The sequence below is a fragment of the Physeter macrocephalus genome, unplaced genomic scaffold (genome assembly GCF_002837175.3).
Source record: "Physeter macrocephalus isolate SW-GA unplaced genomic scaffold, ASM283717v5 random_502, whole genome shotgun sequence".
Lineage (NCBI taxonomy): Eukaryota > Metazoa > Chordata > Mammalia > Artiodactyla > Physeteridae > Physeter > Physeter macrocephalus.
Window position 1 is genome coordinate 18,965 of NW_021145788.1, and position 27,975 is coordinate 46,939.

At 55.0% G+C, this 27,975-nt stretch overlaps 1 protein-coding gene across 1 annotated transcript in view; it reads right to left on the bottom strand.

Moving 5' to 3' along the window:
• The window catches only part of LOC129391885 (kazrin-like), a 35,779-nt gene extending 9,404 nt beyond the window's left edge, over positions 1-26,375 (bottom strand). Inside the window, exon 1 of the mRNA XM_055083042.1 lies at positions 26,049-26,375. Within this exon, the coding sequence (XP_054939017.1) occupies positions 26,049-26,256 (208 nt within the window). The 5' untranslated portion in view covers positions 26,257-26,375. The remainder of the gene's footprint in view (positions 1-26,048) is intronic.
• Positions 26,376-27,975: the final 1,600 nt, after the last annotated feature.

Below are 27,975 nucleotides of genomic sequence, written 5' to 3' on the forward strand. Positions count from 1 at the left end.
ATCCCACGTGCCGCGGAGCGGCTGGGCCCATGGGCCATGGCCACTGGGCCTGCGCGTCCGGAGCCTTGGCCCCCCAGCGGGAGGGGCCACAGCAGGGGGAGGCCCGCATACCACAAAAAAAAAAAATAAATAAATAAAAATAAAAATAAATAAAAATTAGGAATCAGATTAGATTGTTCTTGGAGGGTTAAAATGTTAAGACTGAGGTACAATTATTCATATCAAATCCCCGTAAGAGATGGGCTCCCAGGCCCCAAGACTAAAGAGGACCAGACGCGTTCGTGTCCAAGGAAGCCCGTACCTGATGGTGGAAGGGAGTCCTGAAAAGGCAGACTCAGAGAGGGGGTCGCTGGCAGAGCCCACGTCCCAGGCTGAGGGGGTGAGGGTCTTCACCCATGGCCTAAGCGCACCTCCTCTGTTCTGCCTTTCTGCGGGGGGAGCACGTGGAGAGAAAGAGGGCAGCTGCATTCCTATATTGCACTCCCTCTGTTCTTGAAGTCATTCTTCAGCATCATCATGGTGATAATAATAACACCTTTTGAGTCACTCGTGCCTGCCAGAACACCTCTAAATCTTCACACCATTAATTCTCAGTCCTCACAATAACCCAAGGTGATGCACCCACTTTACAGAAGAAACTGAGGCATGGAGAAAACATGTGGTTAAACCCGGGTGGTCTGGCTGCAGAGCGTTTTCTGGTCACTACTGAGTTATAGTCTACCTCTTCTCCTGCGGTACAGCCGCCAGACTGGGAGCTGCCCCACAAGGCAGGCAAAGCCTACGTGTCCTCTCAGGGCCCGCAGTTACAAGGGGGCCCTCAAACCCTCCTGGGACAGATAGCACTGTTTGCATCCTTCCCCCAGCCTGGAAGGCCCGAGGTCGCAGAACCTCTTGGCTACGCTGACCCAACAGCCAAGGAGGGACAGGAGTGCTGGATTCCAACAGCCCAGGGCAGCAGGAACGGCAGCAGCAATGCAGCCCTCGGTTCTAGACTCAGCCCCGAAGGTTCCTCAAAGCTCTGTAAATGACTGGAATTCCACAGGGACATCCAGCCAGGTGGGACTTGAATGTAACGGTCTGTCTGTGGAGAGAGAAATCTGGGAACCGTAGCCTGGGAAGAGCAGCCTCAGGGCCGGGCCTCTGAGATGGGGGAGGGAAGACTTGACATCACTTCCTTCTGCTTGGCTGGTCCCCTCACACCCAGCCCAGGCTCCCCTCCACCCTGGTCTCTGCGTGGGGACCTGAAAACAGCCCTCTTGGTCCACCTCTGCTCATCATGTAGACTCTCCCATCCCTCCCTCCATCCCCCCTGTATGTGGAGACAGACCCACTAGGCCAGGAACGGGGCCAGTGGCAGGCAGACAAGAGCTGGGTCTATGGTTTGCTAGAGATTTCCGTGTTCTCTGGGCCTTTGTCATGTGATCCTGACACTTAGAGCTTTGGGGGTGATGGGACACAACAGAGCGCTCACCAAATACAAGTAGATTCTCAAACAACGCCCAGGCACCCCTCAGCAGTATTAATTCCAAGGCTGCTCCAGGGCCTGGGAGAGCCGCGTGGTAATTCTTACTACAGGTGGGTAGGGGAGGGCCTGGCAGGTACCAGGTGATGCAGGCTTTGTCTTTTTCTCATGTTTCACAGTAACTGTTTTTTCTTTTAGGTGCTGTTTAACCCGTCTTTCCTGCAGAGCTGTTCCAGTGCAGCTGCTGGCCCATAAACATACCTTTCAGCCAGACTCGTCTTGGGCCCGACTGCCAAGCTAATCCTCTTCCACAATCTTGGGGGGCCCACCTTTCCCACGGGAAGCTGTGCCCACCCAGCTCCACATCCCGGGAATCCAATTCTCTCTGGGAAGGGGTCTGCCTCCTTTGACCATCCCTCACCACGCACTGACTCAGGAATAATCGTGTGCCAGGCACCAGCCCTGGAAGGGTGCCAGTCTCAGGTTCAAAAGCAGAGATGCCTGGGGAAGTGAAGGAATCGCAAACCTCCAGCACGCGGCTCCCTAGTTCTCAGGCAGAACCAAACCTGAAGATCTGCGCTACGGAACATGGTCCCCGCAGGCGGCCTGGCCTGATTCCTAGAATGTGCCCGTTTATCACTGGAGGCCCTCGCTTCCTGTGTCCACCGCTCCCCGAGCCCAGAAAGGACAGCCTCTGGCAGCCTTTCTGGGCATGTGGCTTTGATGCCACCATGCACTGACAGCCAGTAGGAACCCCACGGTCCTCGGGGGTCTGCAACAGTCACTCAGCAGGTGATTCTAGCTCCAGAAGGAATGCGAACCCCCCAATACAGCATCTGTCTGGGGGTGGAAAGGGAGGCCCTCCCCTGTCACCCAGGCGGCCGAGTCTCTGACAGGCTGTGACTGCTTGGTCCCAAAGCCAGGTGCCCAGGCCTCCTTGGGGGCCTTGAGGAGCCCGCTCCTATCTGCTTACTGCGCAGGAGGGATGGGAGAGGAAAGGGCTGGCCTCTCCTTAGGGCCTGGCCAGCTGCCTCCCCTGCCTCATTGAACACGGTTTCCCCTGGGACTTAGAAGCAGCGAGCTGGGGCCCATTCATCGTGTCGGGTGGGCTGACAGCAGCTGTCCTGGGATACCCTCTTGGTGCAAAGAGGAATCTTAACACCCTTATCAGGTTGAGCCTTAAAGCCACCGCTTCCCCTGGGATGCTGGCTCATCCCACCTTTTCAACGTTCTTCATTATGCCCCCCCTGGATCGGGCAGCAGACTTTTCGGTTCAGCCGACATCTACGCCTCCAGTCTTTCAGACAGAGCACCTCCATTTCCCTCTGGGGAGCCACCCACTCCCAGAGCCCGTGGTTCAAAGGTGGAGATAAGACCCAGGCTGGCCAATCAGAGAGCTGAGTTGTCCTGGCCACTGTGATTGGTTTAGGAGGGGAAGCACATGACACAAATCAGTCCAATCAGAGTCAGAGTCTGGACCAGGAGCCGCTCTCTTTAATGATGGATGCGAGGATGGAGCCTGGAGGTGGTGGTGGCCATCCTGCCACCAAGAAGGGAGCGCCAACAAGACAAAGACTGGATTCAGATAACATCCGTGTTGTCCTGGATCACACCACACCTGAAGCCAGGATCTACTCCTGAATTTTTCAGTTATGTGAACCAACACATTCTTAAGCCAGTATGAGTTGCGTTTTCTATCCCTTGCAACTGTAAAAGAATCCTGATAAACGGTTTCTGTCAGGGACCATTTTCTGGGTGCCCAGCATCCCCACAAACTTAAAGGCCACCTGCTATGTGGTAAGCACCCTAAGCTGTATCACTGTCCTCCAGAAACCGCACAAGCAAAATGGACAATGGAATTTACCTCCACAGAACCGGTGAGCACCTACTCCCACGTGTGCTTTAATTCTAGCTTTTCTTTGACTGCAGTGACCAGTCCCCCTGGGTTGAAACCCTGGAAGGCACAAATTTTCAAGTTCTGCCTCAAGGCCATTTCCAGACTTTTCCTACCCGAATCAGCCTTTCTCCTCTTCTCCCACCCGAAGAGGTCTGCGAGCACTAACCCCACAGCCTTCCTCGGCCTGAGGGCTCTGGGTCCCGTTTGGGTGCTGACTATGTGCCTGGCCCTAAGCCTCGGACCACTGAATTCTCTCACTGGGAGCAGTGCTAGCATTCTCTCCATTTTGCACATGCAAACGGAGGTGGAGAGACGGAGACCAGGACAGGCAGACAGTCTTGTTCAAGGTTATAGAGCTGGTCCCGGTGGCACAGCGGATCCCAACTCAGAAGTCTGTCTGATCGCAAAGCTCATGTTCTTAACTGGACTAGGCTCCCAGCCCTAAATGCCATGCTGTGCATATTTCTCAAACTAAACTCCAGGGCAAAGAGCGGGGCAGGGCTGGAACTGGGCCTTTTTTCGAGCTTTGGTGAAAACAACCGGGTCCCCCAGCCTTGGCTCTCACCACAAGCTTCTCCCATCGCCAAGGCTTGGCTCCTAAAGGAACGGATCCAGGAGAGGGACAGTGACCACTGGGCGGCACTGCCTGTTTCCCTCTCCGCTCTCACCACGCAAGACTCTCTCCTCCCACCCCTCCTCCCTCTTCTCCACCCTCCAGGGGAAAAAAATTTACCAAAACACAAAGAGGAAAAAGAAAGAAGGCCCAGCATTGGTTACACCCACCAACTTGTGACACGGCAGCCCATCCAGGCAGCAAGCACAAAGCTCACTGCAAACCAGGAGGAACCAACTTGACCGAGGCCTTGCGACTGCAGGGGGAGAGCCCAGACCTTGCTTTCTTTCCCACCCGAGTCTGAGTCAGCAGCAAAACACCTGCATCTCAATTTCCTTCTCCACCCCTTACCAGAACGCACAGAGAAGACTGAAGCTGCCTGTCCCACTTGTCAGAGATCGGGTTCTCCAAGGCCTGGCTCCCGGCAGGAGAGCCACCTTCCTAAGAAGCCTGGGGGAAGAAAGACATTTATATCCCCACTTTACAGACAGCCAAACTGAGGCCCAGAGGAAGGTGTCTGGAATCTACAGCCCTGACTGCTAGGCCACTGGCTACTATAACCTGGAAGCAAACTGGAAACATGCTTTGGCTGGAACATTCTGCTCAGCCTTTCTTAGGCATCAGTCAACTCAGGGGTTAAATGCTTCGAAACATGTTCAGCATGCCGAAGGCCCCCGCAGATGTAAACAATTACACAGAGAAGGGAAGTGGGCGACCAGGGCCCAGCCGGGGCTCTCCTAGCATCGCCAGCACACGAGGGCGGCGAGTCTGAAATTCCCGCATCTTCAGATCTGTATCTCGAACAGATCCGGGCTTTCAGAAGAATTTAAACCAAGTCCAGGTGGCAACCTGGACAAAGAGCAAACCTGGAGGACTCACTGTCTCAAATGTGGCTTCAGAAGGCGAACTAAGAACGGGCGTCTCCTGCTATGTCTCGCCCTCTACATCCCTCGACTTCCTCACCTGTAAAACCACAACAGTGATGGCTAAGAGCAGTGATTCTGGCACCAAATCCTGGCTCTGTCCTTTATAGCAGCCGTTGGACCCCAGCGGATCACTTCCGTGTCCTCATGTGAGGAATGAAGGTGATGAGAGTAGCCATCTCTCAGGGCTGCCGTGACAGCAGCCTCTGAGTAACAGATAGAAAGCTCCAAGAAGGGGCCTGGCACAGAGCGAGCCCTCAGCCAACGTTGGCAGCCAGTTCCGATGCCATCGAGAGGACGCCTGACCCCACGGAGGGGGCCGAGAAGGAAGAGGGCGTCTTGGGCTCCCGCAGTGGGAGGTGCCCAAGGCCGCGGAGCCTGCAAGCTGCAGGGCGGCACACGGATCCATGTAACTCGCTCCTGATTATTCTCCAGCCCAACCGAGCAGCTGTTCCAGGAAAAAATAAAATGTGCTTTGCATACTTTGAATGTTTCACTTATGAAAACTGGCAGGGCCGCCTTTCTAAATTGTTGAGCAATAAAGTCAGTAATGAAACCGTTGGAGGCTCTCACTGCCGGAACCCGGGTCGGGGAGTCTGCGGGGGGCAGGGGAGGAGGACAGGCCAGCCGCTAGCGCGGAGCCCCGCAGGGGCTTCCAGAAGGCGCCATCTGGGATTTTTCAGAGGGCCACTGGGATGGCGTCCTGGTGTCCTGATGTGAAATTGGATCCTCCCTCTGAAGCCAAGCCCCAAGCCAGCGGGGGCAGAGGGGAGGCCCCTTCCGGCCTGGAACGTTTTCCCACACTCCAAGGGCGCCCCACTTTCCAGCCAATCGAGTTAATTGAAAAATTACCTCGGGCTGAGAAAGAGCAGGCCCGGGCCACGTGGGCTGGTTCACAGGAAAGCCTACTAGGTGTCTGGCACGCCTGTACTTCAGCAACCTACAGCTGGAGGCCAGGGGCCGTGCTCGGCATCCCAGGAACCGGGGAAGCTCTACGTGCTGGGCGCGCATCCCAGCAACCTCGGAGGGTGGCATATGATGCCTGTGTCAGAGGTGAGACTAAAGCGCAGAGACTCAGGGCCTGCCCAAGGGCCACGGTCACCAGGGCTCCCCCTGCGATACTTCTTCTCAGGATGCCCTTCTTTCCTGTGCCCCAGGGCCCCCCAACCCCAAATCCTAACAAACAGAGCTCACACGGAAGCACAGGAGGCGCACCAGCTAGCAAGGCCGGCTGGAGGCCTTCTGCCCGCCGGGGAGCTGGTCGGCATCTTCATACGCAGAAGGCTGCCAGCACTTGGGCTGTTATTGTTAAGCTGAATATGGTGCTTTTAACTTTCCCTTCAAAGTGCTCTCACCTCTCGTCTTTATCACCCAAACCCCTGGCAAGATTACGATGGTGGGTTTTATAGTCCTCGTTAAGCGGCAGTCGACCAAGGCCCAAGGCACGGCTCCTCCCCTCAGCCGACTCGCCCACGGATTCTAAGGTGTGCGAGGCCTGGGCCCACTTCTCCAACCTTGGTCCCCCCCGGCCCCCTCCCACCCCACCTGTGCAGACTCCTGGGTACACCCCTGCCTCTCTGGACTGTTTGGTCCATTCCCGTCCTCCTAGGTCCTCAGTCTGTTCAAAGGGCCTGGGGCACCCCTACGTCTGCAGGGGTCCATCCGGTCTCCAGAGGCCTTTGCAGTCACTGATTCTGAGACTTCAAAGTGGGACCAACGGGGGCCCCACGACTGTGTCCCTCCTCGCATCAGACTACAACTTTCAGGATTTAAAATGAACAAAATCAATTAGAAAAATGACCTTATTTCACCTGGGGAGTTTCAGCAGTGTTGTCTATGAACCAAATATATAATCGAGACACAGAAAATGGGGTGTTTTTTTGGGGGGGGGGTGGGAAGGGAGAACAGTGGGACGAGGAGGGCAAACTCAAGTCCCTGAGTTACTACACCCGTGGACAGAACTTCTCCCCGCATGGGAAGACGCAACCTGAACGCAGAAGCTGCATATCTGACTTCCGGTTTCGACAGATGCTCGTTGAACACCCGGGCTGAGAGGCAGCGTGGTCTAAGTGGCCGGAAACACCGTGGGGGCGAGTTGGTCTGGGTTTGAGTCCCAGTCCCTTACTAACCTCTCTCTGCCACAGTTCCCTTACCCGTAACATGGGGCAATAACAGTACCCATCTTACAGGGTTGTCGTGAGGATGAAATGAGTGACTATACACATAGGGTCCATATAGACACACGCGCGGACTGGACCCATAAAAGAACCGTGCTTGGCACAGGCCAAGCGCTATGTGCCAGCTGGTTCTTCCCCCTCCCCCTCCCCCTCCCAGGAGCCACTGCCTTCTGGTTCTGAGACCAGCCCCTGCCCAGCAGCCTTGTCCCTGGATCCCCAGGGGCTTCTCCTGGAAACTCCTGACCTGAACCTCCAGGTAGAACACTCCTTGCTGAGAGGTCTCCAGAGTGGGGCTCCCAGCAGCTGGGGGCTTGTTGCTGAGGAAGTGGCCCACGAGATCCTAATCTGGAAGCACGAAGCCCCCTCTCTTTTGCCGCCCGCCCCCCTCACTTTCGCCTGTTTACGGGCTGAGAAAGGCAGAGATGCAGCTTGAATTCCTGCTTTGAGCTGCCGCCAGCTTGCCACCAAATGTTTCCCCCGTCCGTCTGGCCCACTCCACCACTTCACAAAGGTCAAAGGCTTACTGTACTCCGCGTACGGCCTCTTGGGAGAGCAGAGGAGAAAACTATTCGAGAAATGTAAGTTGGAAAAACCCCATGGCTCGCCACCACCACACTGCCCCCCTGCCACTGGCGCACGCGTTCACGGCTCACCCCCAGTTCGACAGAACACACAGCCGTGTCCCAGCCCCTCGGTCTTAAAAACAAGTAGGAGGACAGAGAGGCGAGGCAGAATTTCCACTGATGGTGACCAGAGCCTAGGCTGTCGTCCTCGGAGGAATACAAATGACCCTGTCAGCCCAGACAAGGAAATCTCTTGTACAGAACGGCATCCTTCTAGGTCTTTCTGGAGCAGCTCCTGGCAGGAGCCGCGTATTATGTGCCGCAGCACCTAGAAGAGCCCTGACCCACGAGCTAAGCCCAAGAAGCGCCCACAGAGCTGAGGTTAGCCCAGGGCATGAGCTTGGGGCAAGGGAAGCCTTAGATCAGGCCGAGGCTCCCCTAGGACCGCGCTCTCCTGCCCAGAGGTGCTTTCAAGACCAAACATGCTTTTCTTTGAAGCCGTGTTCTTCCACGCCCCTCCCCTGCACCCCAAGAGAAAATGACTCCAACTAAAGAACAGCAGGTTCTAGGCTTGGCCGTGGCGGAATCCAAGCGTCCAGCTTGAATAAAGGAATGAACAGAATGAGAGTGGTGACACTGGATGTGAATGGTCTGGAGCAGGTCAAAGACTTTTTGTTGTTCTATAGACAGCTGACCCGTGACCAACTCAGGGGATAGGGGCACCCACTGTCCACACAGTCGAAAACTGGGGTGTAATTCACAGTCTGCCCTCCATATCCTGGTGGATCCAACTATCCGCAGATGGTGCAGTAGTGTAATATTTACTATCGAACTAATACACGTATAAGTGGACCCGAGCACGTCAAACCCATGTCGTTCAAGGGTCGACTGTATTTTATTCTCATAAGCCAGCCTCCTCCTGCCCTACTCTGGTGGGAGGAACTGCTAGATCTTTCTTCTTTCTTCTCCCCAGTCCACAAACTTCAAACCTGGAATATCTGGGCCTTTCACGCACATCTTTCCCGACACACCTGAAACAGTGTGGATCACTGAGGCTGTCTGAGGGGAAGGAGAATAGATACGTGTGGCGGGGTGTACAGGGCTGGCCCAGCGCCGGTGTACACAAAACACACACACCCCCCGCACTGTGTGGATGCTTCAAAACTGCTTCCACAGTTGGGCAAAGCAGCAGAAAATAAGCCAACTGAAGAGGCAGGTGTCCTAACGAGGAGCAGGTGTTAGCATTGTGACTCGACTTGTAACAAGAAAAAGTCCCGTGTGCTGTGGCCTTGCTGTCCCGTCCCTCTGGAACTGCAGGTGGCTCACCAGCCAGGCCCGTGAGGCCACTCCTTCCCCGGTGGCAGATGGCACATAGCTGCCGACATTCCAGGAATCCACAACAAACCCCCATGCAAGCTCTGGTTACTCTTCAGCCAGGAGACCCCAGACAGTGAAGCCCAAACCCAGGAGGCTGGGGACGAGGGGACAGTGGCCCTCTGGCCCTTCTCCAGGTGAGCAGACAGCACGGATTTCAGCAGAGACCATGGGCAGGCCGGGCCCAAGAGTCTTCAGCTAAGATCCTTTCAGTAATCATGAAAATTAACCCAGGATAACCCCGCTGCCCAGGAAATTGTCCTGCTCCTGATCTCTGGAGAAACCTATAAATCTCCTTCCAAATTAGCATTTGCTCTGCACGCACACCTGCAAAAAGCTAATTTGGGGGGAAGTGGTGGGGCGGAAACCAGACCTCCAACCCAGGCTGGCCTGGGCTGGAAGGGAGGCAGCTGACTCAAGTTAAACATTTCCAGGCAGAGAAATTCAATCTCCTTTTTCAAGGGGTTGGCATTTAACGTACTGTTTTTCTGTCCACCCTCCTCTTTTTGTAATCTCTTGGCTGCAGGCAGATGTTGATAGGACCCTCTTGCCAAGAGGCGAGTGCTGTTTGTTTGGCCGTGCGTGCTGCTTATGGATCCCAAAAGGAGTATGTGAACTTGTCACTGGATGTCTCTGGGGCTCCTTCTGACCTAAGAGCTGTCAGCGCAGGGGTGGGTGGTACAGGGTGGGCTGCAGAATCGCGTCCTAATTCCACAGCCCTGGCCTGGCCTAGGCTACTGTGTCGGCCCCACCTGCCCGAAGAGCATTCCATGGAGTTTCTAGCTCCCTTTCTCCTTGCCTGCTGCCAGGAGGGCCCGCCTGATGTCTTCAGGCTCCTGCAGAGTCCTCTTAAACAAACATCAGGAGAGCCAGGAACACACAGCTCAGTCTGGGGAACATTCTTCCCTTGGATGTGCAAGGGAAGCTTTGGGCCCCAGAAGCTCTCTCTGCCCTCACAAAGGGCTCCTGGTGGGAGACGAGAGTCAAAGGCTAGTCAAGCTGGGCGGATCAAGGCGAGACATCCTGTCCTCCAACTTCCCCAGCACAATCTGCTCTGCCCTGGCTGGGAAAAAAGATGCTTAGAGAAAGGAAGCTGGTGCAGGAAGGTGTACTGGTTCAAGTGCCACGGTGGCTGTCTTCTCACGTCAGAGGGGTTAGCGCGTCAAGGAAATAGATTTAGCGTGTAAGATCCTCAAATGGTAGGACACGGGCCAAGGGTGGGTGCTACAAAGAGATCAATTTGGGGCTCAATATAGCAGTGAGTGAATGCTTAAAACAAATCAAAGACTGGAAGGGCTGCCAGAGAGGAAGTACGTTTCCAGTCCCTGCAGGGGTGCCAGCTCAGGAGGAACACCTGCCCCGGACTCGATGGGTCAGTCTGTCTCCCTAAGTTAACCACTTTCCCACAGCCCAAGAAGGAAGCAGCTCCATACTGCATACAGGTAGCCCGCCCACCCTGACAGACAGACGCAGCTGACTGATTAGTCACCTGACCCAGGGTCTTGCAAACTATTGATGAGGCAGGGACCAATCAGATTCTCTGTCTCCCAGGCATTGCAGAGATTGAAAGGTCATGCAAGAGCAGACGCCCTGGCAGAGCAGTAAAGCAAGGCAGGCAGTTAGGGAGAATCCTTGGAAATTCCTAGGGGGCGGGATGGAGTGAGAGGGCACTGCTCCAGGCTCCCAGCATTGGTGCCAGACCCCACGTGGCTGGCCTTGGACTTCTTGAGGTGGCCTTTGTGTCTTTATAAGCAGCCCTCCTTTGACTTGAGCGCCACCCTGTAAGCTCTGAAACACTAGCACACCCCTGGCAGGGAACCCTGCAGCGGAAGGCAGGGCCCTCTCTGGGGCTGGCCAGGCTGGGTGCAGGCTCAGCCACTGCCATTGGACCTGGCAGTCCTGATGCTGTGAGGGGATGAAGCCCTAGGCCTTCCCCAAGGCCTCTGCTCCCCACCCCGCAACCACGTACCTCCCTTCATCACTGCTAGGCACAGTGCCCGGATCGGGACCGTATGCCATGGAGAACAAAGTAAAGGCTCAGTCATGGCCAAGACTCAATATCCCAACAGGCAGAAGAGTGCCCGGTGGGCACACGCCCTCCCCCACACACCCCCCACTCCACGGAAAGGCACCTCCAGTACTGCCCACACCAACCAGACCCCACGCTTCCCAAACATCATTTTATTATTTGCAACCCATTTGAGACGACGTATTAATAAAGCCACCACTCCACTTATTAAGTACCCACTGTACACCAGGCCCTGCCGGGTGGCTTCCCTCATTCCCATTCCAAGATGAAGAACCCGAGGCTTGGGAAGATGAAGCAGTGTCCCTAAAGACCCCGGTGTGGGCTTCTCACAAGTTGTAAGTCTCCGACAGCTGCCTCCGAGTTGGGGAGCGAAGCGCTAGCAGATGCCATCTCCAAAAATGTCTCCTCGACAAGACTCACCTTGCTCCAAAGACTTTATCTCCTGAGGATCACTGACCCCGGACGTGTGCAAACTGGCCTCTCTCCGGTGAGCCTTGTATTGCCCCAGTGCCCATTTGGTATTAGGCTAATATAAATGATGTTTCCTGAGCACCTACTATGCGCCAAGCACCATGCAAAGCCCTGTGCATGGGCCATCTCATTTAATCCCCACAAAACCCTACTAGATAGGAATAGCACCCCCAATTTACAGATGGAGAAACTGAGGCTCAGAGGGGTTAAGGAGCTGGGAACGATCTGCACCCAGGCAGTCTGGCTCCTTGGCCCCGAGCACTTGGTACACAGTCTCCAACGTCCCTACGTTTAGGGCTCCAGGTCCGGGGACTTGTCTTAGTGTGAAGGCTCGCTCCCCTCCTGGGGCTGATATGGAATGAAACGGGGAGCCCGCCCCTACGCCCTAAACAACACCAGGTGCAGAGGCAGGCCAGCCATGCCCTTTTGCTAAATTCTTAGCTTCCCAGGCTGCCCACTCCCTGCCCTGCTGTGAGAAGGTAGCATCTGCCTGCTCCGCGTGCTACGAATTCAGGTCATCTCCAGAGGGAAGCAGTCAGTGCTCTCCAGGGAGACGGCCAAGCGATGCAGCCCAGAAAATCTGACTCCTATGGGAAGGCTGAGAGAAGCCAGATGCTGTCTGGAGGGCCCAAAGCCCTCGCTGCTGCCACTGACCTCGGTGCACTCCTCGGCAATACCAGGGACATGGCAGGAGGCTGGCGAGGGGGCCATCCCAGCACGCGTTTATGCTGGCCCTCAGGGAAGCAGGCACACTGTCTGTGGGGTGCTCAAATCAAGCCCACCCAGGCCCCATACTCAGGAAGCCAACGGGCCAGGGGTCCTCCTGCAAGCCCACCTGGGACAGGTGTGATTTGAAAAAAAAAAAAAAAAAAAAAAAAAGCTTAAACAGAGGGATGGGAGGGAGAGAAAGGAGGGGCCGTGATGACTTATGCCCAGGAGACTATGAAGGAACGTGAGAGACAGCAAGAGTCCAGCTGCTTCTTGAAGATCGAGAAGGAAGGAAAAGGGGAGACAGAAGGAACAACTGACAAAAGAGAAAGCCTAGCTCCTCCACAGGGGTCTAGAACAGGGCCTGGCCCGTGGCAGGTGCTCAAGAAAACCTGCAAAATAATTAACTGGTAGCATCTACATCTAAGGCTTTCCTTTGAATCTCACAACACCTAGTGAGCGAGGGGCACACACAAACACACTGGCTGAAGGAATCAGCTCAGATTCTGCAGAGAACAGCTTGTACATCTGCCTCCCAGCTTCCATTCCTCAGGATGAATACTCTCCCTGACCTTCCTTTGCCTAATACCCCACTATCAGCCAGTGCGTTTCCCTGGAAGTTCACAACCCCTACCCCAACCTAGTCTAAGGAAGGGCACATGATCTGGGCCTGCCAATCAGTGCATTCCTGGCTACTGGACTAAGTGATTGGCTCAGAGCTGTTGCATAATTAAAGCTAAGCCAACGAGAGTCAGTCCTGGGATTTTTGCTAGAAATACTGGGAATAAAGGACTCTCTACACTGGAATCCAAGAAAGATAAATGTTGCTTAGACTTGTTAGGGGTCATTTTTGCCACGAGAAAGGATAAAGCCCAAACAGATGAAAGGAAAGCTGGGAGATGACATCATCTGAGCCCCTGGATGCAGCTATGCTTGAAGCTTGACCTACCTCTGATCAATTCAGTTATGGGGAGCTACTGATTTCCCTTTCTATGAGTCCGTTCCAGTAGTGTTTCTATCATTTGAACTCAAATACTCCTGTAACTACATGACTCTCTGGGCAGGTAGTAGGAAACTAAGAAGTGCAAACAATACAAAGCTAATTTTTTTTCTTTAACAAATAGTTATCGAGCTCTAAGCATGAAACTCTCTGAGCCTCGGATGCCACTCTGAGTGCTGGTGATCATGCCTCCGTATCTCACAGGGTGAACAGAGAGAGGAGCCAAACCCTCCTGTGATCTCTGTTATCTATAACATGTTAATGCCAAGAGAAGCAGGAAACCCACAGCGCTGGGAAAGACAGGCTGTGTCAGCGATGTTGGGAGCACACCACAGCTGAGCTTCTGGCTGGACTTTGCAGAGCTGCCCCATGACCCTCACACTTTACAAGGACCCGGCCCAGCCCAGAGAGGCAGCCACAAGGAGCTCCCCACCAGGGCTGGGCCTGGACAGAAGGGGTGTGTCTGGCACCTTCAGGGACAGAGTCCCTTTGTTATTCCTCACTTCAGACTCTGCCACAGTTCAGGACGGACACAAGTGATGCTGCAGAGTCTGCTGCAGCAGGGACAGGAGCGTGGTGGCTACTGTGGACTCCAGCTGGACTCCTGAGTCGAATCTTACCTCTTCGGCTTCTTGGCTCTACGGCCTGGGGCAAGTTTCTTAACCTCCCTGTGCCTCAGTTACTCCATACGGAAAATGAGGTGGTTAGTGTACCTAATTTATTTTGGTTGTTTAATGCAGGCAACCCTGCAAAGCAGGAGTGCTTAGATCAGGCTCCCCTGCGTGATTTTCATGAGCGCACGTAAGCTGACGAGAACCTTACAGTGTTTCGGTGACATGGGAGCGGGGGAGAAGCTAGGGTGCCTCTAAGTGCACAGCTACTCAGAACACTGGTTTGTCCACCTGGCAAACAGTAAGTCTCTGAAAAGAACCCAGAGAACAGACCCAGCAAGTCAGCCCAGGAAGCAGGAGGGAGGAGCTGGCTTGGTGACAGCAAGAGGGTGGGGCTCTGGCCCGCGGTCATCAGGGCTGGCCGCAGACAGAAGCCCAGTCACCTTGGGGAGACGGTCACACAGGGACACACGGCCTTTGGGGGAAGTCACCGATGCCGACACCAAGAGCCCAGCAGGAAGAGAAGGGAGAGGAGCTGCTGGTCGTTTCAAACACCCTGCAGCTGCCCAAACACACAATCAAACCTCCTCTAGCCAGGTCCCAGCTAGCCGTAAGGCCCAGTTAACTAGGATTCTGGCTTAGGTTTGAGGACAAAGAAGCAAACAATGAAGAGCCTCCCTGATGCAATGGCTTCTTGTTTTCTTACACGTGGGCAGGCGGAGCTGTAGGGTCAAGTACAACCACCTGTCCTAAGATGCTCAGCTTCTGAGTTAGGACCCGAAAGGTCTGCAGAAGCCTACTTCCAAAAAGGGAGTTGTCCAGGCTCTGTCTGCCCTGCTGCCCAAGCTGGGGAAGCAAAAGGGCATTTCAGGAAGTTTTCAATGACAATGGAAACACAGAAAGAGTTTTTGGTGTCTAATTTTCTGAAAATATCCTTGTCTTTAAGCATGACGAGGGGAGGACTATGTTTGGGGCAGGACTGTTTTATCTACGACTATATCCCTGATACTTAAGAAGGATTCTGGTCCAGACAAGTCCACCATAATTATTTGCAGAATAAATGAACAAAAGAACTTCGGGGGCTCTACCAGGTTCAAAGATTCTGGAAACTGAAAGGTAAACTGTCCACTCGCTTACGGAGATACAATGACCAGGTGACACAAAGGACGAGGGCCAGGAGTAAAACCCAACGGACTTATTACCTTAGGTCATCGGATCCGGGCCTGTGGCTGCCGGGCCTGAGAACGGGGTCCCGTGCAGGGGAGCGGGGCCAGCAGCGCCCAAGCCACATGCTCTATCTGTCCCACTCCTGTCTCTATCTTTGGCGGGTCCCAAATTCCAGAAGGAAAGAGGGATATATTTACAGACCCCTCCAAACCCCAACAATTACTGGTGGGGCTGCAGGTGTTCTCCAGGTGCTGCCCTGCCTGCCAGGTGAGGCTCCTCCAAAGGTGCGCCAATACATCTGCCAGATTCGAGGTCTCCTAAGGTTCTTCCAGCTGAGAAATTCACGTCTGCGTGTTTCCTCCCGCTCGGAGCGTTTCCTGAAAGCCTACTGTGTGCTCCAGGCATACGGAGGGAGGCAGATGTGTAGGCGCCCTGTGGCCCCCGCCCCCTCCGCGGGTCCAGTTCAGGAGGAAGGCCCCACGTAACGCTCAAGAAATGCTGCTGCAGGACCTGGTCTCCAGAGGACGCGCCCACGGCAAGGCAGGACTGTGCACAGAGGGGCTGGAATGAGCGAGAAAGGCTGTGCAGAAGGGGGCATGGGGCCAGGACAGGATGGAGTCTGGACTTTGTACGGGGTGGAGCCATAAGAGAAGAAGAGGTGAGGGGTGGGAACGAGCTGGCTGGTTCACGGGACAGTCAGGAGACCCTGGGCCCCTTAACAGGAGCCAGGAGAGCGGCCGACATTGTTCGCGGCTCCCAACACCACACCCAGGCCGAGCAGGTACCCAACACCTGCCAGGTGGACGAACCAGGAGCTTTGTTGGATCCAGGGAGAGGTTGAGGAAGGGCATCCTTCTGGTTCCAGTTAGGCGTTCTAGACGGAAAACCCCTCCAGAATGTAAGCGCCACGAGGGCAGAGCTGGCGCGGCTCAGCTTGTCAGCACCAGGCACCCAGCCAGGTCTGATGAGCATTTATCCAGTGAGCGAATAAGTAAACAAATGACAGATGTGATTTAACAAAGACATGCTCAGTTGGAATCTGGGTGGTGGGTCATCCAGGCCATCGGTCGATGCCCAGAGACGTAAATGAGCTGGAAGTGAGGGCGGGGCCACAAGGTCAATGCGATCAGCAAAGGTAGAGGGGGTCAGGAGTCAGGCAGGTGATGCCTTAACTTCTGGGAGGGCAGGGTCGGGGCGGGGCTCACTTTCCATATGGCAAAAGCAGCTGAGTGCGGCCGGCAAAGCTGAGGGTCTGGAAGCCACCGGGGTACAGATAGGGAGACCAACTGTCCTGGTTTGCCTGGGCCTGTGGGGCTTCCCAGGATGTGGGACTTTCAGTGCTGAAACCGGGAAAGTTCCAAGCTAACCAGGAGAGTCGGTTCCCCGAGGCACAGGTCTGAGGCACCCGAGGCGCCAGCATTGAGGTGGTACCAACCACCTTTGCAAGGTGCCTCCGAGTGTGCAAAGCACTTCTAGATCCAAGGGCTCGGGTAAAAAGCAACCACAAATCTGGGAGCTAAGCCAGGCTGGCACTACAGATCTCATTTCACGGAATAGGAAACTGGGGTTCAGAGGGGAATGACCTGCACGAGGAAGGTCCCACAGTGGATAAGTAGCACGGTCACGTCTGATCTGGCCTCCAGCTCCCCTGCTTTCTGTAAACACTGGGAAGACAGGAAATAGACAAGTGCTGTCTGTCGAGCCCAGCTGTGAGCCGTGCCAGCTTCCTCCGGCCTGATGGGTGCCAGGGGAAGCAGCAGGGGCCCTGCCCCAAGAGGGGGCCCCAGGGAAATGGGCCCATCTGGCCCTCTGCTCTTCTGGCACAGGGTGGGCAGGCGGCCACCACCTGGGATGCTGGGAGAGAGGATGGGGGTGAGGGTGCTGCTGCTTTGCCTCTGCTTGCCGCTCTGCTTGCCTCCCCGTAACATTCCCGTGATGGCCACCCCTTGGGTAAGGCCCGGACCCCCGAAGGCCCTTGTGAAAGGTGCAAGGATCATCTCGCCACACTCCCAGCAGGCCCTGGGCGTGGAAGGGTCTCGGCAGCTCTTGGCAGCTGGCGAGAGGACAGGCCAGGGTACGGGGGGAGGGGGAGGGGGAGGGGGAGGGGGAGGGGGAGGGGAAGACAGACAAGGTTTGGGGGAAAAATTTAAGTGGAAGAAGCTTCCTAGAGCAGTCTTGCTCAGTGATTGGTTCCAAGCTGAAGCTGCATCAGCATCACCTTGAGGGGTCTGTTAAGACCCAGATGGCGGGGATCACCCCCAGTTTCTGATTCTGCAGGTGTGGGGCAGGCTGAGAATTTTGCGTTCCTAACAAGTTCTCAGGTGAGGCTAATTGGCTGGTCTTGGCACCCTAACTTGAGAGCCCCTGGCCTGGTGCATGAAATGGGGTGGTAGGGGCTGGGGTGGGGGACAAAGGCAGAAGAGGCACTACTGGAGGCTCGGAAGACCGCCAGGAGTTGAGATGGAACATGCTAGAGCCCGTGGTTCTCAAACTTCAGAGAAGATCAGAATCACCTGGGGGTGGAGGTGCTGAGTTTAAAGTGCAGATTCCTGGGACCACTGCAGATATTTGACTGTCCAGGTCCGGGAGAGGGTCCAGGAACTTAAAAACCACACAAGCTCTGAGTGATTTTGACGCAGGCGGTCCAGAGACCACATGGAGAAGCACAGCAGCCTTAGACGAGCACGGTGGAAAAACATACCACAGGCTTCATGAGCTGTGATGGGCCACAGACACATCTGTGGTGTCAAGCCCTGACTCAGGGCTGGCTGCACCATCTGATACAGTAGCCACTGGCCACATGTGGCCTTTCAAATAAAATTTGAGATTCAGTTTTGTGGTCATACTAGCTACATTCTAAATCCAATGGCTGCCGTATAGGACAGCACAGGCAGAGACTTCTATCAGACAGCTCTGGCCCAAAGAGATCACACTGGGCCTCCACTTCCCCGTCTGTAAAAAGGGGTTTCCCTGGTCTCTCCCAGGGTACAAAAGAGAGGAAAGACTCCGCCCAGGGCAGCCGTTTCTATCCACACCGAAGAAGGCAGTCCAGCTTGGGCGGGCAGGCAGCCACGTCCATGCCAGAGCCCAGGAGGAAGGAGCCCACAGGGTATGCCAGGGATGGAAGTTTCCTTTCTGGTCAGCCACCCACGCCCCTGGGCTTCCCACCACGAAGGAGCTGAGAAAGTCCGCAGGGTACATAAAGTGACGGAAACAGTCCCCGTGGCTCCCGGCTGTACTGTGGACGCGGCGAGAGAGGCCAAGAGGAAGCAGAGACTGGCCACTCAGCTGACCACGTCTGCCATGGGCACAGCATTCAAACCACCAACACAAGGGATCCAAGTGGGGCAGGGAGGGGGCGGCCTGGGCTGGTGGGTTTGGTACCAAGTCTGAAGAATCAGAACGGTCAAGGGCGTGGTGTCCTCTGACTCCTCAGCACCCCAGCCCAGGACCTGGCCCCTCTGAGGAGCACAAGAAGGAATACTGATTGAGTGAAAGGGTGAGTGAATGCTAGCGGCGGCCTGGGGCGCAGAGCAGGACATCCGAGTAAAGACAAAGCCTGACTCTGGCTGCTTTCTTACCGCAGCACTGTCTTGTGAGAGCACAGGACAGAAATGCATGTGCCTCTAATAGATTCTGAGAATATGAGTGGGGTGGGGGGGGTGGTGAGCAGGGCAGGGAGAGATGGGGGCGGAGAATTGGATTAGAAAAGGAAGAAGTACGATTTAACTAGGATGTCCATGTACCTCATCTCCACTTTGCGTCACCTGTGGGAGGGAAAAGCATGCTGCCAAGGATTATGTCAGGGCGCAGGGGGTAAGCCAGAGGACGTGGCCTCCCTTGTTCCTTACTCTAAAATTAACCAGCCCCGGAAAGGTGAATAGCAGAGGTTCTCAAAGTCTGATCTGTGGAAATCACAGATCAATCTGCATCAAAATCACCCAGGGCACTTGATAAAAACACAGATTCCCGGGCCCTTCCCCAGACCTACAGAGTCAAAAACCTCAAGGTGGAGCCTGAGAATTTGCACACTAGCAATCACCCCAGACCGCTGTGATCCCCAAAGTCTGAGGCCCCCCTTCAAAAGGCAGGAGGGAGCTAGGGAAGAGGGTGAAGAGAGAGAACGCCCAGCTTTGCCAAGACATCAAAGCGCCTTTGTAAGTTTTCACATTTGACCCTGGAAACTACTCCACATGACACCTTGCAGTATGGTCCCTTCCTTGCTCTGGGCCTCAGTTCCGTCGCTTTGGAGAGGGACTGAATTGACCCCATCCCTGCCAAGGTTTCCCTCTCGGGGCTCTGCATTCCAGGTTCCCAAATGGCCAGGGTCGAATCTTCCATCACGGGCCAGCCAGCCTCTTTGGATTCTGGCTGGGCCAGAGGCATGCGGTAAGTCTGCTGGAGCCAAGGGAGCAGCTCTGGGCCCCAGGGGCCCTCCCTCCCAACTGTCCCTGGCTGACTGGATGACAGCGTGCCAAAGATGAGAAAATCCCATGACCCTGGGCATCACAGCCTCTGCCTGGTGCCCCACTGGCTCTCGGGGAACCGTCAGCTGATGAATGAAGAAGGAGTGGGGCGGGCAGCCAGCACGGCAGCTTGGAAAAGTCGCTTGCTATAACCTGTGTAACCTCGTTAAGCCTCAACTGTCTGTCCAGTAAGATGCGGAGAACGCCAGCTGCCTTACAGGGCTCGGGAGAGATGAACAGGAACGCAGGTAACAAAGTGCTTGGCTCCTGGGCGGCCCTCAGTAAGTGACTCTTCATCATTAATAGGACCTTACCCCAAAGAAATACGGATTCTTCCCTGCCCCGGGGAACACGGGACTTCAGAGTTAGGAGTGTACCGGCAAGGCTGAGCCGTAAGGTGAGGGAGTAAAGCATACAGGAACTAGCAGCTGTTGTTTTTACTTCTCTCCAGGACCCCAGGGAGAGCTTTCTGAAGCTTCTGTACAATTAAAAGGTACTGAACACAATGCCTGTGATAAAGTTACAGCCCAGACTAGTTGGGAGACCAAGCCAGCCTCCAAATCCGGGCGGCGACAAAAGACGAAGCCGTCAGCACCTGCAGATTGGCCACCGGGTGGTGGGTGTTCCCGAAGAGGTCCCCAACGCCCAGCACGACGCAATCAGAGGTTCACCACCACTGAATCCACCAACTCCCCTTCTCCTTAGCCCAGGCTTGGCGTCACCCGGCTCAGAGCCAGGCCACCAGGCGGGACTCACATACCTGTCATACCTTTCTGGCTGTTAATTTCTTCCAAATTTGGGGCTGCGACAGCACCTGCTGGGCTAATGCCATTTGGTGAGGGCTCTGAGGAACTGCCACGATCAGCGTCTTCTAACTGGCTTCTCTTGAAGGCATCCAAACAGCAGACAAGAGAAAACCTGAAGTCCCCACCTTCAGGGTGGCTACCCCAAGGGGAACAGGAGGGGTGGTCTGTGTGAACAGGAGGCAGTCCTGACTTTTCCCCTCCTGGACAGGCACTCATCTGATGTGCTCAACACGAGATGCGTTTACGGAGAGTAAATTCACAAAAAATAACTGCACACACCTGCACGCACACACCTTGTAGCCACGGCTTGCCATCCTCTCTGGAGTGTTTACAGCCCTTGGTGACTCACAGCAAACACAGGATCTCCACGGTGATCACTCTGGACAGCTTTAATGACACACTTGGTATGCTTATCTGCTGGGGCTAAAATCTGTACACACGCCAATGCGCCTGATTTTCCACTTTTGCCAACTGGCTGTGTCACAGGTGAGAAAGGCTAGAGCTGGGGCGTGCTTGCTACTTTCCTTGGGCTATGCGTGCCCTGTAGCTCTTGGGATGATTGAAAAGGGAGTAAACTCTTCTCTCCCCAGAAATGGCTGGAGGGTTCTAGCAAATCATCCAGTTGACTAAGTTGGAATATTACACAAAACATAAAGACCATTCTGGAAATTTCCTGATGACTCAGAAGGCCTTTCTGATGACTGGGAAGGCTAGCACTCCTTCAAAACCACCTGTCTCATCAAATCCCAATATTTCAAACTTGAAATATTTAAAAAATCTTATACACATACACACTCAAGTCCTTTGGACTCTGGATAAATGGGAATTTCCCCTCCCCCTTACGGCATAGGTAGGCAGCAGGCCCCATGGGTATGAAGGATGCTAACCATACAGATGCCTGTCCAACAACTCTGAGGTGGGTAATATGATCCCATTTTAGAGATGGGTAAACTGAGGCTCAGGACATTAACTAACTTGCTTGGGGACACATAGCTAGTAAGCAGTAGAGCTGGTGAATTCAAACCAGGTTGTGTTTGATTCCAAACCTGGTGTCCTGCACTCACTGCCCTGGCAGAAGGAACTTTCAGTCCCCCTTTGTGAGCAGTCACACAGGGTGGAGGGGGCTGGGCCACAGGAAACCTCCCAAGGGAAACCAATCGGAAATATATTCAAGTGTAGTGACTTTCCTTCCTGATTGTCCAGAATAGCCAGAACCCCAATTATCTCTGTCCCACACCATTACTGAGGAGGCTCACACTAGACCCTCGTGGTCCTAGTGGGTGACTTTCTAAGAGCATCCCCGATTCCAAAGGGGAGATTCAACCTCACACCAACCCAGCAGAAATCCTTTACAGAAGGGATAACTCAAAGCCGACCCAGTGAGGAAATTGCTAAAGGCGCAAAGATAAGCAAATGCTTGAGTTGCTTAAACCGAGGAATATCAAGGAGAGGACAAACTTTTTTTTTAAGAGATAAAAATTTAAAGGAAAAATGGACCGGCCACTTAACGTGAGTCTACTTTCTTAAGCTCAAGACAAGGTCTTTTCACACTGCTTTGAGGTCTACAATCTGGGACCAAGTCGTGGCTGTGCCACCTACTAGCTGTGTGATCTCAGTCAAGTTACTAATCTTCTGAGCGCCGGTTTCCCCATCTGTGGATGAAATGGGCAATTTCACCTCCCCCAGGGTTGCGGAAGGACTGACTGATGAAGACAAAGCTCGGGGTTGGGTTAGCACCGAGCCTGGCCCCCGGGAGGCCACAGGATGGAAGCCAGGACACAGAAACACAGGTCTGGTCCCCTCCTCCAGGGGACTTCATGGGAGGGGAAGGGGCAAGAGGAGATAAGAACTCAAATGACTAATAAGGAAGGTAGTCTGGGTAGGCTTTCGATATGCCCAGTCTACGAAGATACTAATTTACCGACAACTTTTAAAAAATGACTTGGTCGGGAATTCCCTGGCAGTCCGGTGGTTTGAAGTCGGTGCTCTCACTGCTGGGGGCCTGGGTTCGATTCGATCCCTGGTCGGGGAACTAAGATCCCACAAGTCACACTGCTAAAAAAAAGAAAATGGCTTGGTTCCTTTGGCCGACCGGCAATATCCTCTTGCCTTAGGGACTCAGCACCCACATACATACCTCACCTCATTCTCCTCTGACCACCTACCTAAATACTAAAAAGCACCCGCTCCCATCACGCTAACCCCTCACCTGGCTTTTTTTCTTTTGCACACAGCATTTACCATCCCCTGACATATCCCGTGTGTATTTGCCTACTGGAAATCTCCTCCCACAGAATATAAGCTCCATGGAAACAAGGGCTGCAGTTGTCTCGTTGCTGCTACATCCCTGGCAGCTACAACAGTGCCTGGCAGGAGTAGATGCTCAAGAAATGTAACTGAATGAAGGGACGGTCAAAGAGGGAGTCATTCACGTTCTCAGTCTCAGAAGGCTCAGCGATCACCTGAACGCTCTGCGGGGGCTCCGGAAGAATCTCTCCTCCAGTGGAGGCATTCCCACCACGCCAACAGGGAAACTGAGTTAACGGAGTTTCTCAAGGTCAAGCAGATTTGGGGCAGAACCAGGAGCAGACAGACACTGTGTCTAATTTCTGCATCTCCCGCTCTGTTCCCTAGTCCGGGCGCAAATGGTAACCTCCCCTGGAAGGGGCCCCACCCTGGAGGCTGGAGCTGTCACCGGCACAGGGTCTGTCACCCTGCCGAAATCAGGACACCCCCCACGAGCAATGTCAAGGTGCCAAGCCTCCAACCCGCCAAGCAAGCATCTCTCTTTCCCCTTCCCCAAACCCCTGAAAGTGCCGATTTCCAGACGCTGTCACCCAAAAAGAGCACTCTTACCTTAAACCGAGCATCGCATTAGGCTGGGGACGAAGATGCTAAGATCCTGGGGTGAGTCACCTCACAGCCTGGCTAAAATGTTTACTTCAGCAATAATTTCAGCTTGCGGTTCCAAGCGCGAAGAGTTCCCATTGACCTCCCAGAGGAAAACCCCTCACGACAGCCAGTGGTTTTGAGCGCCTGTGTCCACAACACGCTGTCCTCAATGCCAGCCGCCACAGACCTTCTCAGAAACTACGTTTGGTCTTTAAGAACCAGACGCCGAAAGAGGGTGAAGGGTGGTAGGGTAGAGAGCACTCAGAACTTTCTTGTTCTGCTGCTGGCTTGATCCTGTTTCACACCAGTGATGCCATCTGTAGATCAGGAAAGGAGATTTCCACCGCTCTCTGCCCTAAAGGGACACCAAGAGGGCCAATGGAGTAAGAACCAACCCCAGACCTCAGAGACAGGCATTTCTCAGCTACACCATGTCATTAGGATATTGTTATTATGACGACACAAGTGGAGTCTATATGGACACAAAGTAAAGCTATTTATCTCCACCCAGCCCTCTTCTACCTGTGTACATAATAACAGCCTCCACTGGCCCAACAGTCAGCCTTGGATCACTGAAGTATTTTAAAGACAAGACAAATGTCAGCTCAACACAGTTCAGGAGGGTGGAGGTGGAGCAGACAGCATCACATCCTAATGGGAAACTGAGTCAGTGGGGCACTAACAGGTGCCCCACAGGTAAAGCTGCCGACCCACGTTCATTAGCATCAACTATGACCCAGGCAAGGTGCTTGGCAGACATGAGCTTTTTTTTTTAACATCATTATTGCAGTATAATATCTTTACATTGCTGTGTTAGTTTCTGCTTTATAACGAAGTGAAACAGCTATACGTATACATATATCCCCATATCTCCTCCCTCTTGTGTCTCCCTCCCACCCTCCCTATCCCACCCCTCTGGGTGGTCACAAAGCACTGAGCTGATCTCCCTGTGCTATGCAGCTGCTTCCCACCAGCTGTTTTACATTTGGTAGTGTATATATGTCCACGCCACTCTCTCACTTCATCCCAGCTTACCCTTCCCCCTCCCCGTGTCCACTCTCTCCGTCTGCGTCTTTATTCCTGTCCTGCCCCTAGGTTCTTCATAACCATTTTTTTTTTTTAGATTCCATATATATGTGTTCGCATACGGTATTTGTTTTTCTCTTCCTGACTTACTTCACTCTGTATGACAGACTCTAGGGCCATCCACCTCCCTACAGATAACTCAGTTTCGTTTCTTTTTATGGCTGAGCAATATTGCATTGTATATATATGTGCCACATCTTCTTTATCCATTCATCCAGACATGAGCTTTTGAATGATCAAAATGTTAGTTGAGATTATTAATATCTCCACTTTACAGATGGGTGAACTGGGTCTCAAAAAGATCAAGCAACTCGCCCAAGCCCTCCCATCTGCTTCTTCTTTGCATCTTTGCTCTGTTTCACACCAAGCTGTCTTGGTCTCTAACTGCTCTGTGCAACAGGGGAGGAGGTGGGACTATCTCCAGCAGACCCAGCCCCTAAGCCAACCACCCAGGGACTCAAGCTCCTTCCAGGCCTCAGGGTCCCTCTTCCAGACCCTTGGTGACCCAAGACCTCAGTTGTTCCAGGACACCAGTGGCAGCTCAGCTAATCAGAGCCAGCTGGTTGGTGGTCCCAGCCCCTGTGGCTAGAACTCTGACGCTCAGGATTCCATCTCCTGGGGAAACCAATACAGGCAGTCTGGAATTAGGGAGCCTGGCAGTTGGCTTTTTTCTCATAGGAAAGAAATAATTATTAGGTAAATAAGCCTGGTGTTTCCCAGTTGGTAAGATTTCCTGCCTGGGAGAGGCGTTCTGGTGTCAATCCACAGACAAACTTTGAAATTCCAGTACCGTGGCTTCAGGGCTTTGGGGCTTGGGCAAGTCCCTTAAACTCCGGCCTTTTCTGACCTCATCTTCCTGGAGATAACACAGCCTCACTGTCAGGGTGGTGATAAGATTTTAAGACACCGCATGTAAATTACTGGAACACATTGGGTGTTCAAGAAATAATGAATAATCATGGGGTCCCCCCCCTCCATTTTTCCTGGAAAAAGTATTCAAACTTGAAACTGATGATGACAGACCCTTCTCGGAAGCCCTTCCACCTTCCTACTGTGGAATCTTGAGGATCCAGGGGTTCCTGTGCCCCACCCTCCATGACCTAACTTGAGCGGGGAGGGACCAGCTGAGACCGGAACGGAATGGAACGGGCGCATCCACTCGGAACATTTTAACACTCAAACGGGGCTCTCCGCTTGGTCTGCGCTTGGGGCGGATTAGCCAACGAGGCACAATCAGACCACTGCATGTGTGTCTCCTCCGCGGCGATTTCTCTTTCTGCCTTAGTCGTTCAAGTGTACGAGAAACCTCTTCGCTCCTAGCAAATGCGAGCCCTCACTTTCCTCTACGCGGGGCGGCGGGAAGGCAGCGCTCCCCTCGGCACTTTATGGGGCTGCCAGGTGGGTTACAGGTGCGGTCACAGGGGACCTCCCCAACTTCGCGCGAGGCTGGCCCCTTTCCCACGCTTCCCAGATGAGGCGCGGGAAATGGCCCAAACCTGCGTCTCCAAGCGCCGCGGGATCGCACAGCTCCTTCAGGCTTGGCCTTGACCTCCCTCTGCAACTCTCTAGGGGGCTCCCGACGGAAAGCCGCGGAGCCGCACAACCCCTGCCCTCATGCTGAAGACTAACTCCGCGTCCCGCGCGTCTCCCCCTGCACCCCGTCCGGTGCTCTGGGTCAAGGGCGCGGCGAGAACTTTGCCACAAGCGGCGGCCCGATCCCGGCCGGGAGCGCCCCCGCGCGCCCAGCCCCGGCCCTCCCCCGGCCTGCGGCCGCGCCGCCCTCCCCTCCCGGCGCGCACCTACCCGGCTGGCTGCAGTCGCCATCCGCTCGAACGGAGGGCGCCCCGGCGCGGGGCCGATCGCCGGGCCCCGCCGCGTCCGCACCCGGCTCGCAGGCTGTCGGTCGCGGGGGGCGCGCCGGCCCAGCCCCCGCCCCGCAGGAAGGCGCCGGCTCGCCCTGAGCCGCGAGCTGGCGGACGCGCTCCCAGGTGCCGGAGTCGGCCGCCCGCATGCCGCGTGCCCGAGGGGCGCTGCCCGCGGCGGCGCGGGGGGCTCCGACGGCGGGCGCCGGGCTCACAGCCCCCGGGGTCGCCGCCGCATCGGGGCGCAGCCGAGCGCCGGCCCCGCCGCCCGCCCGCGCGCGCGCGCCGGACCTGGTCCCTCCGTCTCGCCGGACGCCGGGAGGTCCGCGGCCGCCGCACACGAAGAATTCGGCCTCCGAGCCTCTCACGTGGGAAAGACTCTCGCTCGCGCGGCTCCTCCTCCCGCTCCTTCCGGGCAGGCGAGGGCCGCCGCTCGCCCCGCCCCCGGCCCCGCCCCCGGCCCCTCCGCGGCGCCCAGACTCGCCCCAAGGCCCGGGGGAGGGCCGCGTCGCCCCTTTTTAAGCCCGGCCCTGGCCTCTCGGTGCATCCCCAGCATGGTCATTCCTGGAGAAACTCAGGGTTAGAAAGATGGCCAGTGTCACAGGGGTGGGGAGTGACAGGCCTGAATCCAGGTCTTTGAAAACCGCAAGTGTGTGCATCAAGGGGCAGCTGCCTGGTACCCCACTTTGCATGTGTCTGTCTACTCTTCTGATACCCTTGCGACAGCCTGCCAAAGAGCTGAAGCCCCAGCAAGTGGCCGGGAGAGGGCGGAAAGAGCGGGCAGGAAAAGGGGTGGGAGCTCTGGGACATCTCCTTCACTCACCTGTACTGTGTGACCAGTCCTTCTTTAAGTGCATACAGTACTGAGCGCAATGGCTGGGCCGGTGGGGAGGAAAACTGATATATGGTCCATACCTATGAGGAAGTTGTAAACTGGTGCGGGGCACTTCCTCCGTCTCAGCTTCCCCATCTATAAAATGGGGGGGGGGGCATCAGGAATTCCCACCCTGTCCATCCTCAGTGCTACTTCTGAGCACCCCTCTGGGCAGCATGTGGCAGGTGAGGTGGTTCCCAGGGGAGGTCAGGAGCTGGGCGCCCCAAGTGGGTGGGTGGAGCAGTTATTAGGCCAGTCAAGCTCTGGAGGAATTGGCTCCTTGGAGGGTCTGCAAATCAGAGCCCACCCACTGCAGCGGGTGCTGCCGTGGCTGACAGAGCTCGCTGTAAAGTGAGTTTGCAGCTCTGAACCCCCTTTGATTTGGGGATTACGATGTTCTTTAGAAGGACTAATTATCTCCCCGCAGCCCTGGGAGGCAGGTCCGGTTTCCCCCCGTGGTAGACATGGGAAGGCGAGGCTACGTGGCTAGATAAGGAATCACACACTTTCCGTGGTGTCCTCAGTTTCCTCTTCCAGGCAGCATGCACCCCACCCCTTCTAGGCCTGGCTCAGTCACCTATGGCTCCCACTGGCCCAGACCTGAGCTCTGGGAACCCCTAGGTACTGGCATATGGCTCTCCAACCATTGGTGGGAACCAAATTACTTTCTCCCCCCCGCCAATCTCTAAAACTTTCTGCAGGTCACTTTCCTGACTGTGGGTGAGGAGCCCTGCGTCTGAGCAACCACTATGGCCTGGCCAGCATCCACCATGGCCTTCCCAGGTTCCAACCCACCCCTACCTTCCTTGCCCTCCCAATGACTGGGACACTGGCCCAGCCGTGGAAGGCCACAGGGCTGCCTCAGACCCCCTCCCCCTGTGGAACTGGACCCCCCCCCAACTGCCCAGGGGAGGGCTGACAGGTACGTCAAACACTGGTGGTGCTCGCGGCTTGGGAAGAAAACCACCCATATGGGGGTTAAACACCCACACAG